Source organism: Puma concolor, chromosome C2 (assembly GCF_028749965.1).
Source record: "Puma concolor isolate L17-30 chromosome C2, mPumCon1.1.hap2, whole genome shotgun sequence".
Classification (NCBI taxonomy): Eukaryota; Metazoa; Chordata; class Mammalia; order Carnivora; family Felidae; genus Puma; species Puma concolor.
Window position 1 is genome coordinate 34292065 of NC_141675.1, and position 11257 is coordinate 34303321.

The 11257-nt window shown below is 39.6% G+C and overlaps 1 protein-coding gene across 4 annotated transcripts in view; it reads left to right on the forward strand.

The window, feature by feature from the left end:
• ESYT3 (extended synaptotagmin 3) overlaps positions 1-9690 on the forward strand; it is a 57426-nt gene extending 47736 nt beyond the window's left edge. For 2 of the 4 annotated variants that reach the window (XM_025913781.2, XM_086674377.1), the window contains exons 20-23: positions 142-273; positions 7651-7756; positions 9024-9073; positions 9414-9690. In XM_025913781.2, the coding sequence (XP_025769566.1) occupies positions 142-273; positions 7651-7756; positions 9024-9073; positions 9414-9450 (325 nt within the window). In that variant the 3' untranslated portion in view covers positions 9451-9690. Of the gene's footprint in view, positions 1-141; positions 274-7650; positions 7757-9023; positions 9074-9413 lie in introns of those variants that run through there. The other 2 variants (XM_086674375.1, XM_086674376.1) reach the window with 2 other exon arrangements.
• Positions 9691-11257: the final 1567 nt, after the last annotated feature.

Here is an 11257-nt window from a genome sequence, read left to right on the forward strand (position 1 = left end):
GCCTGTTGCTGTTTGGTCATCTAGACAACAGGGCATTTTTGTCCTCAAAGCCATCTAGAGCTCCATGGCTAGTATAGCTTTCTCCAAATGAGTCTTTGCAGTATTTTAAAACTTTCTTTAATGTCTTTGAAACCAAATCAGAAACCTGACACCCTGCACCAGCAGTGGAGCTGATCCCTATGTCCGTGTGTACTTGCTACCAGAAAGGAGGTGGGCAAGTCGTAAGAAAACCTCAGTGAAAAGGAAGACCCTGGAACCTCTGTTCGATGAGACGTAAGTGGACCAAGCTGCCCTGCCTAGAGTGTTGTCTCAGGTCTTCAAGTATTTGTTGAGGGCCTGTGGTGGGCCTGGCAAGCCAGCCACATGTGTGCCTTCACGAACTTTCTAGACATGACTGGGAGAAGAGGACTGCCAGGGCACTGAAGCAAAACAGCTACCATCTGTTCTTGCCCATAGGGGCTAAAGTGTTCCTGATTATGAACTGTGCCATATTTTTTTTCTTTAAATGAAGTAAAAGGATATAAATATGGTCAAAGAGGGTTTCTTGGAATCTCTCTTAAAGCAGCAGTTAAAAATAAACATACCTTGAACCTAAGGACCTAAAATTTCCTCCAAAGCTCCAAGCTCTTTGGCCTGTCTTCCCTTCTGCAACAAAGCATAGCTGTCAAGTGAAATAGATACGTTACCCTGACTTGTCCGCCCATGTCCTTGGATACAAGACTGGTAGACAGATTCTCATCACATTTCTTGCTTTTGATGGTCCTGGTGTGGCAAGTCTTATGTGAAATATTCTTGACTTCAAGTTGATCTCAAGGTACACAAGTCAAAATCTCCTCATTGCTTCCTTCTGCATCAGGATCCTAACAAAAGACATTTCTAACCAGCCTCGGAAGGTAATATACCTGATAATTCTGATTTCCTCTCATTTTGGTTAATAATTACTCATTTTAAAAGAGTTGAACTGAGTGCTCTTTGGGCCATGTCTAAGAACTAGTATGTTCCTTTAAGAGCTTCACTTGGGAGTTCAGTGGTACCAAGAAAAGATGTGGGGGAGAGAGAATCTAGTCATTATTTATTGAACACGTTATGCCAGGCACCATCTATATTCTAGAGCCACACAAGTCAGAGACTTTGTACTCAAAGACAACTCTGACACAATTGTAAAAGGATTTCAAAATTGCCATGTAGGAACAGGGGACGAGAGGTTTGACATCTGACTTTTGTGACAAACCTGATCTGTTAGTAATTCTCTCTCAAAATATGATCCAGCAAGACATGGCTGGATTATCTGGAGGGCAGACTTAGCAGCCTCCACCCTAACAATACACCTAGAAGTAAGGAGCCCAGAGGCCTCTTGTGAGTACATGACCTATACTAAGACACATTATAATTAAAATGTCAAAAGTTAAGGGGAGAATCTTGAAAGCAGCAAGACGAAAGTAACTTGTTATATATAAGGGAACCACCTTTAGACGGGATTTTTCAGCAGCAACTCTGCAGGCCAGAAGGGACTAACACGATACAAAGTGCTGAAAGAAAAACTAACCAAGGGGCGCCTGGGTGGCGCAGTCGGTTAAGCGTCCGACTTCAGCCAGGTCACGATCTCGCGGTCCGTGAGTTCGAGCCCCGCATCGGGCTCTGGGCTGATGGCTCAGAGCCTGGAGCCTGTTTCCGATTCTGTGTCTCCCTCTCTCTCTGCCCCTCCCCCGTTCATGCTCTGTCTCTCTCTGTCCCAAAAATAAATAAACGTTGAAAAAAAAAAAAAACTAACCAAGAATACTCTACCTGGCAAAGTTGTCATTAAGAATTGGAGAGATGGGGGTGCCTGGGTGGCTCAATTGGTCAAGTGTCTGACTTCAGCTCAGGTCATAAGCTCACGGTTCTTAAGTTCGAGCCCCAAGTCAGGCTCTGCACCTGAAGCCTGCTTCAGATTCTGTGTGTTTCTCTATCTCACAAGAGTAAATAAACAAAGAAATAATTGGAAAGATAGAAGTTATTACCACTGAACTGGCCTTAAAAGAAATGTTAAAGGGACCCTTGGGGCGCCTGGGTGGCGCAGTCGGTTAAGCATCCGACTTCAGCCAGGTCACGATCTCGCGGTCCATGAGTTCGAGCCCCGTGTCAGGCTCTGGGCTGATGGCTCAGAGCCTGGAGCCTGTTTCTGATTCTGTGTCTCCCTCTCTCTCTGCCCCTCCCCCGTTCATGCTCTGTCTCTCTCTGTCCCAAAAATAAACATTGAAAAAAAAAAATTAAAAAAAAAAAATGTTAAAGGGACCCTGTAAACTGAAAAGAAACGGCGCTAATTAGTAACAAGGACACATAGAACAGTACAAATCTCACTGGTAAAGGTAAATATATAGTAAAGGTAGTGGATTAATCACTTATAAAGCTAGTATGAAGGTTAAAAGTACGAAAAACAACTATCACCACAGTAACTAGTTAAGAGATATAAAAAGATGTAAAATGTGGAGTGGGGGGAGTGGTCAAAATGTAGAGCTTTAGAGTGCTTTCAAACTTAAGATATTATCAACTTAAAGTAGATTGTTATACGTAAGCCTCAGGGTAACCACAAAGCAATAACCTATAGTACATATACACAACATAAAAATAACCTAAGTATACCACTAAAGAAAGTCATAGAACAGCCAGAAAAGAATTAACAAAATGACATTAAGTACTATTAATACGAACTACCAATGGTTACTTTATGAGTTGACTAATCTCTCCAATCAAAAGACACAGAGTGGCTGAAAGGATAAAAAACAAGACCCACCTATATGCTGCCTATAAGAGACTCACTTCAGATGCAGGCTAAGTGTAAGACTCCCTTCACACACAAACTGATAGTGAAGGGATGGAAAAAGATATTCTAAGCAAATGGAAACCAAGAGCAAACTGGGGTGGCTATACTTCTATCAGACAAAATGGACTTGAAAATAAAGACTGTAATAAGAGACAAAAGTGGGCATTGCATAATGATAAAGAGGTCACCTCAACAAAAGGATCTAAAATGTGTAAATACTTATGTACCTAACCTAGGAGTAACAAAATATATAGAGCAAATATTAACAGACCTAAAGGAAGAAACAGCAATATGGTAATGGTAGGGGACTTTAATAACCCACTTACCTCAATGGTAGATCATCCAGACAGAAAATCAATAAGGAAATATCAGCCTTAAATGACATGTTAGACCACATGGATTTAACAGACATATACAGAACATTTCATCCAAAAGCAGAATACACGTTCTTTTCAGTGCCCATGGGACTGTCTCCAAAATAGATAATATGTAGGTCACAAAATAAGTCTTAATAAATTTTAGAAAAGTGAAATTATATCAAACATCTTCTTTGACCACAATAGTACAAGAAATCAAGTACAAGAAGTAAACCGGAAAATTCACAAGTATGTAAAGATTAAATACCATGCTACTGAACAATCAGTAGGTCAAAGAAGGAATCAAAAGAGAAATCAAAAATATCTTCAGACAAATGAAAATACAACTTACCAAATCTGTAGAATGCAACAAAAGCAATTCTAAGAGGAAAGTTCACAGTGATAAATGCCTATATCAGTAAATAATAATCATCTCCAAAAAACAACCTAAGTTTACACCTCAAGGAACTGTGAAAAGAATGAAGAAAGCCCAAAGTTAGCAGAAGAAAGGAAAGATCAGAGCAGAAATAAGTGCAATGATAGAGACTAAGACAATAGAAAAGATCAATGAAACCAAGAGCTGGTTCTTTGAAAAGATAATTTGACAAACCGTTGGCTAGATTCATCAAAAAAAGGAAACACAAAATCAGAAATTAAAGATGAGACATTATAGCTGATACCACAGAAGTACAATGGATGAGACTAAAATTATATGCTACCAAATTTGACAACCTAGAAGAAAGGGGTAAATTCCTAGAAACATACAACCTAGACTGAATAATGAATGGAAAATCTGAACAGACTGATTATTAATACAGAGACTGAATTAGAAACAAAAAACCTCCCAAGACCAGATGGATTCACTAGTGAATTCTACCAAACACTCAAGAATACAAATCCTTCTCAAAGTCTTCCAAAAAAAATAGAAGAGGAGGTAACTCTTCCAAACTCTTATTATAAGGCCAGTATTTACCCTGACACCAAAGCTGAACAAGGACATCATAAGAAAAAATTATAGACCAATATCCTTGATGAACACTGATGCAAAAATCTTCAACAAAATATTAGAAAGCTGAATTCAGGGAGCCTGGGTGGCTCAGGCGGTTGAGTGTCTGATGCTCAGGCTCAGGTCATGATCTCATGGTTCATGAGTTTGAGCCGCTCAGAGCCTGGACCCTGCCTTGGATACTGTCTCTCCCTCTCTCTCTGCCTCTCTCTCTCTCTCTCTCTCTCTCTCAAAAACAAACATGAAAAACAACTCTGAATGCCCCTCTCTCTGCCCCTCTCCCACTCACTCTCTCTCTCTAACATTAAAAAATTTTTTTTAATAAAAAAGGTAACATTCTCTTAAATGTTTAATAAAAAAGATAACATTCTCTCTTAAAAAACAACACTGAATTCAACAATATATTAAAAAGATGGCACACCATGATCAAGTAGGAATCCCAGAATTCAAGGATGATTCAACATCCATCTGCAAATCAATGTGAATCATCACATTAACAAAAATCATACGTTCATCTCAACAGATGCAGATAAAACATGTGACAAAATTCAGGGTGCCTTGGTTGCTTAGTTGGTTAAGTGTTTAACTCGATTTCAGCTTGGGTCATGATCTCATGGTTTGTGAGATTGGGCTCTGTGCTGACAGCATGTAGCCTGCTTGGGATTCTCTCTGCCCCTCCCTCCCTCGCTCTCAAAATAAAAAACATTAAGGAAAAAAAAGTGACAAAACTCAACATCCACTAAAAATAAAAACTGTCAACGGAGTGGGTATAGAGGGAATGTAGCTCAACATAATAAAGGCCATAGATGACAAACGCACAACTAACATCATACTCAGCAGTGAGAAGCTGAAAGCTTTTTCTCTAAGGTCAGGAACAAGACAAGGATGGCCACTCTTGCCACTTTTTTAGTATTGGAAGTCCTAGTCAGAGCAATTAGGCAAGAAAAACAAAAGGTATCCAAATGGAAAAGGAAGAAGTAAAAGTGTCACTATTTATAGATGACATAACATTATAGAAAACCCCAAAGACTCCACTAAAAAACCACTAGAACTATTCAACAAATTCAGTACATTTCTGTACACTAATAATGAATTATCAGAGAAATTAACAGTCCCATTTACAGCTGCATCAAAAAGAATAAAATACCTAGGAATAAATGTAACCAAAGAGGTAAAAGATCAGTGCATTGAAAAATCTAAGACATTAACGAAAAACACTGAACACAACACAAAGATAGTTCCTGCTCAAGGAATGGAAGAATTAATGTTAAAATGTCCATACTACCCAAAGCAATCTATAGATTTAATACAATCCCTTTCAAAGTTCCAATGGCTTTTTTCACAGAAATAAAACAGATAATCCTAAAATTGGTATGGAGCCACGAGAAACCAAAGCAATCTTAAGAAAGAACAAAGCTGGAGGCATTATACTACTTTGGTTTCAAACTCTATTACAATGCTATGGTAATCAAACAGTATGGTATTGGCATAAAAAACAGGCACAAAGATTGATGGAACAAAACAGCGCAGAAACAAATCCACATCTAGATGGTTGACTTATGACAATGTCAATTAATACAACTTATACAATGAGGAAAGGACTGTTTCTTCAGTAAACGGTGTTGGGAAAACTGGACAGCCACATGTAAATGAATGAAACTGGGCCACAATCTCACATCATACACAAAAGTAAACTTAATATGGATTAAAGACAATGTAATGTAGGACCTGAAACCATGAAACTCCTAGAAGAAAATATAGGCAATAAACTCCCTGACACTGGTCTTGGTTATCATTTTTTGCATTTGACACCAAAAGCAAAGGCAACAAAAACAAAATTAAGTGCAACTACATCAAACTGAAAAGTTTTTGCACAGCAAAGGAAATGGTCAACAAAACGAAGAGGCAACCTACTGAATGGGAGGAAATATTTACAAACCATTTATCTGATGAGGTGTTAATATTCAAAATATACGAAGAACTCCTATAATAGCAAAAAACCCAAAAAGTCTCATTTAAAAATAGGCAGAGAACCTCAACATTTTTCCAAAGAAGATACACAGATGACCAAAAGATACATAAAAAGGTGCTCCATATCATTAATCCTCAGAGAAATGGGAATCAAAACAATAATGAGATATCACCTTATACCTGTTAGAATGACTATTACCAAGAGTTGGCAAAGATGTGAAGAAAGGGGAACCCTTGTGCACTGTTGGTGGGAATGCAAACTGGTGCAGCCACTGTGGAAAACAATATGGAGGTTCCTCAAAAAATTGAAAATAGAACTACCCTACAACCCAGCAATTCTACTTCTAGGTCTTTAGCCAAAGAAAATTCAAAAACATATATGTACCCTCATGTTCACTACAACACTGTTTACAATAGCCAAGACATGGAAGCAACCTAAGTGTCCAATGGTGGATGAATGGATAAAGAAGATGTGTATGTGTGTGTGTACATACACATACACACAATGAAATATTCTGCCATAAAAAAAAAATGAAATCTTGCCATTTGTGAAAACATGGATGGACCATGAGGGTGTTATGCTAACTGAAATAAGTCAGACAAAGATTCTTATTGAATGATCTCACTTACATGTGGAATCTAAAACAAAACAAAAAAACATCCATAAAAGATACCAAAAACCCAAAAACTGCCAAGCTCGTTGATACAGATTGGTGGTAGGTGGCAGGGGGTGGTAGGGTGGAGATGGGTGAAGGGGGTCAAAAGGAACAAATTTCCACTTATAAAATGAAGTCATGGGGATATTATGTACAGCATGGTGACCATATTTAATAATGCTATATTACATTTTAGAAAGTAGCTAGGAGAATGGATCTTTAAAGTTCTCACCATGAGAAAACAGATTATTAACTGTGTAGTGATGGATGTTGACTTGTGATCATTTTGCAATATATACACATATAAAATCATGTTATACATGTGAAACTAATGTTACTTTACCTCAAAAAAAAAAAATATCTACAAGTAAGGAGGCCAGTAACCTTTTGTGAGTACATGACAAAGCTTATACAAAAAGATTCCTCTGCCTTGCTCCACAGACAGAAGAAAGGCAGGCCACTATTTTTCGTGAAACTCCAAGAGACCTAAGTATTTAGCATCCTAGTCCTTAGCTGGTCAGAAAAAACAGGGTTGAGGTGGGCCTATGAACAGGCACTGCTGAGAGAGAAGGGGCAGGTAAAGAGAGACAGGGCAAGCTCAGAGAAAGTCCGAAGCAAATCCCAAAGCACAGTAGTCCGAGGCACTTCCCAGAGAGGCAAACAGCCTCTTGATGCTTCCAGGGCTTTTGATTAGCACACGACAGTGATTATGTCATAATGATGCACTGAATATCTGTTATGAACCAACACTGTTCTGGATGCTCCCCTGAATAGTCTTCGGTTTTAAAAGTAGGAAAATAGATCAAACAAAAATGATTAAAATATGTAAATCTCACTTTGACTTTTTGCTTCTTTAAGATTTGAATTTTTTGTTCCCATGGAAGAAGTAAAGAAGAGGTCACTAGATGTCGCAGTGAAAAACAGTAGGCCACTTGGCTCACACAGAAGGAAGGAACTGGGAAAAGTAAGTACAAGAGGGACTCCTGATACTCTGTTCCCCACAGCACCCCCCTACCCACCCCCCCACCTCCGGCACTCTAACTGTTCATTGGTGGAACACCCTTGCAGAAATTCTGATTGGATCATCTGGTTATTAGACCTGGGTTCAAGGAGGGGAGAGCCTCATTAGAAGGTTATTTTTATTTTGTGTGTGTTTATGTATGTGTGTGTAATGTTTCTAAAAGTATTAGATGTGTAAATATGATCAACGCTTTTAACAAGCTGGAGAATCTATCTAAATTCATTATTGCACAAGTATCTGAACATGTATTAAGTATTGTTTTGATAAATACAGCATCCTGTGAAGGCTTGGGTCTCATTACGTCAAGATTTTTACGGAGATGAGATTTTACTTAAAGTAGAAGTACAGTAAATATAATCTTTAGGAAGATGCCAAGGAGACACAAAAAAGAAGGATGTTTGTTAATACTTTGCAGTTGTATTTCAATAAACATCTTCTTATAATCATGTTTTGAAAAGCCCACTTCTATGATGGAGGTAATATCCTAACTTTTACAGTTGAGGCAACTATGGTGTCTTGCTTAAAATTATGATCAGTTCATGAGTAAAGGCAAGTTGTTCTCCCGTTCAGTAACATTGATAAATTCTTTTTTCAAAGTTTTATTTAAGAGAGAGAGGGGCGCCTGGGTGGCGCAGTCGGTTAAGCGTCCGACTTCAGCCAGGTCACGATCTCGCGGTCTATGAGTTCGAGCCCCGCATCGGGCTCTGGGCTGATGGCTCAGAGCCTGGAGCCTGTTTCCGATTCTGTGTCTCCCTCTCTCTCTGCCCCTCCCCCATTCATGCTCTGTCTCTTTCTGTCCCAAAAATAAAATAAACGTTGAAAAAAAAAATAAAAAAAAAAAAAAAAGAGAATCCCAGGTAGGCTCCACACTGCCAGCATGGAGCCCAATGCAGGGCCTGAACTCACAAACTGAAAGATCATGACCTGACCCCAAATCTAGAGTCGGATGCTTAACTGACTGAGCCACCCAGGTGCCCCATGTAAATTCTGAGGTTTAACTCCAAACAGCAGTTGACCTCTTCTCAGGACACTGAGGTCATTGTCAGAACCTCTCCAGAAGGACAGTACAATGTTGAGAGCCAAAGGAAAAAGAGCCCCTGCTCAAAACTGAAGCCCAAGGAAGCCCTTTTTATGATCAATTCCGTTTGTGCCAATAGGTTTCCACTCGATGCAATTTTTGGAAGGAAACTGATTACTTGTGTTTGTTTAGGTACTGATCGACTTATCAAAAGAGGATCTGATTATGGGCTTCTCACATTGGTAAGTGAGCCCTTTCATTTTATCACATTAATCTGGTACTCAAGACACCGTCTCAGACAGTTGTGCATATTCTCTCCAAAGTTCTTCCCTTTTCAGGACATGTCAGCTTCTTTGCTTATCAAGGAGAGAGACAGGTTAGACTTGTACTTCAGGCTTTCCCTGCTTGCAGATCTCACTTGCCCAACAGACCTCTCGCCTTAACCCTGCCTGGTCTCCTTACAGAGAGACGGGTTCTGCTGTCCCACAGGGGCCCAGGCAGGCTAGACAAGGCTGCCTTTCTGCCACTGCCCACCACAGCACGCTCTCATACTAATGCAAGTCCAACCTGACTGTCTTACAGGTATGAGCTGACTCCAGATGGACAGCCCCGAAGTTGATGAGCACCCTTACCAGCTTTATATTAAAATGTGTACATATGTATATTTTGTAATTTAAATCAGAACAGCCATTTGAAAATATATACATACATTTTCGTGTGAAATTTAAGTGCATGACTGGATAATACTAGGAAGAGGTCAACATACGCAAAAGCAAGAACTACTCTCTCAGTTGGATTTAATTGTTCAAATCCAAAAAGAAATGAGGTATTCGTGCCTAATAAATTATTAGGAATCTCAGTGGTGATTTTTTTTGTGTGTGGGTAATTACATACAACTTGGGACTTGTCACAAGGGTCCTGTCTCAGGCATAGGGGGAAAAGGAGGTCTGTTCCTGGAGCAGCTACCAATATTCCTGGGAAGCGACTGACTGAAGAGGCTTCTTTTATAGGAATAAAAAGGGACCCACACCAAAAGTGCCAAAAGCCAACACTACCTGTGCCCTTCTGACTGCCACCTCTGGTACTGTGCTGCCTGGAAATTTGTCCCTGTATCTACTTTAGAACTGAAATGTACTTTTCCGATGACCACAATGTTATAGTGGTATACCTAAATACCCTCAGTTCAATACTCCAGCATGCGATGGCCCAGGACCAAACTCCAGCAGGAGGCGTCACTTCCATAGGAAAAAAGCAAACCAAATCCCAAACTTGCCTCTACATCTGCTCTCCAAGGGCAGAGCACTAGAGACTGCTGCGGAGTGTTGGTGCCAGAGGGGAAAAGGAGCCTCTGTATCTCTCTCACATGGTTTGGCAATTCTGTTCCACCTTTCTAAGACATGGCTGGTTCACTTAAATAACTTTAGAAGCAAAAAGTATGTAAACTGCACATTTAAACAAGTGCCCCTTTTGCATTTCAAACTTAAAACCAAATATTTTTGTCCTCTCTGATGTTATCCTCGAGTTCCTGTGGAGCCCACATTATCTTTTCTCTTACTCAGGCAACACCGCTGACATCAGTTTCCTGGTCTCCCTCCCCCACTGCCTGCACTACGCTTTTTCTGAAGAATGGTAACATCCTAAAGTTTTTGTCATGTTACTGTCTTATAAATTATCTATGATTTCCTGTTTTCTACATGAGTAAAACCCACTGCTTAATTTGCCCTTTAGACCTAACAATCTGGTCCCCAGTCTTTTGCTACTCTCTATTCATATGCATATGCTCTTTTCCAGAATAGTCTACATATCCTATCCTGCCTGCTCAAATCCCATTTTCTTAAAAGCCTGTCTCAGAACCTACCTCCTCTGTTATGCCAGTCCACAGTGAAATGGCCTCTCCCCACCTCCTACATCATTTACTGTCAATACTATTTTTAATTTTAACAATTCCCTGCCTATAACATTTGATTTTTAAAAATGTTTATTAGAGGGGCACCTGGGTAGCTCAGTTAAGCGGATGACTTTGGCTTAGGTCATGATCTCACAGTGAGTTCAAGCCTTGCATCGGGCTCTGTGTTGACAGCTCAGAGCCTGGAGCCTGCTTCGGATTCTGTGTCTCCCTCTCTTTCTGCCCCTCCCCCACTCATGCTCTCTTTGTCTCTCAAAAATGAATAAACATTTAAATAAAAAGTTTATTAGAAACCTATGAAGGTCACATACTAAGCAACTACTTATATTGTGTTTGGTATTTAATGTTTGTTTATTGTCCACCCAATTGAACTAAGTTACTCTGGTTTTTCAACCCCCCTCATCCAAGACTATGCTAAGTACATGGCAGATGCATAATAACATTTGTTTCTGCTAAGATTTCTATTTTGAATGACAAATTCTCATAATAAAACGGAGCAAATGATACCTGCCTGTGCTGT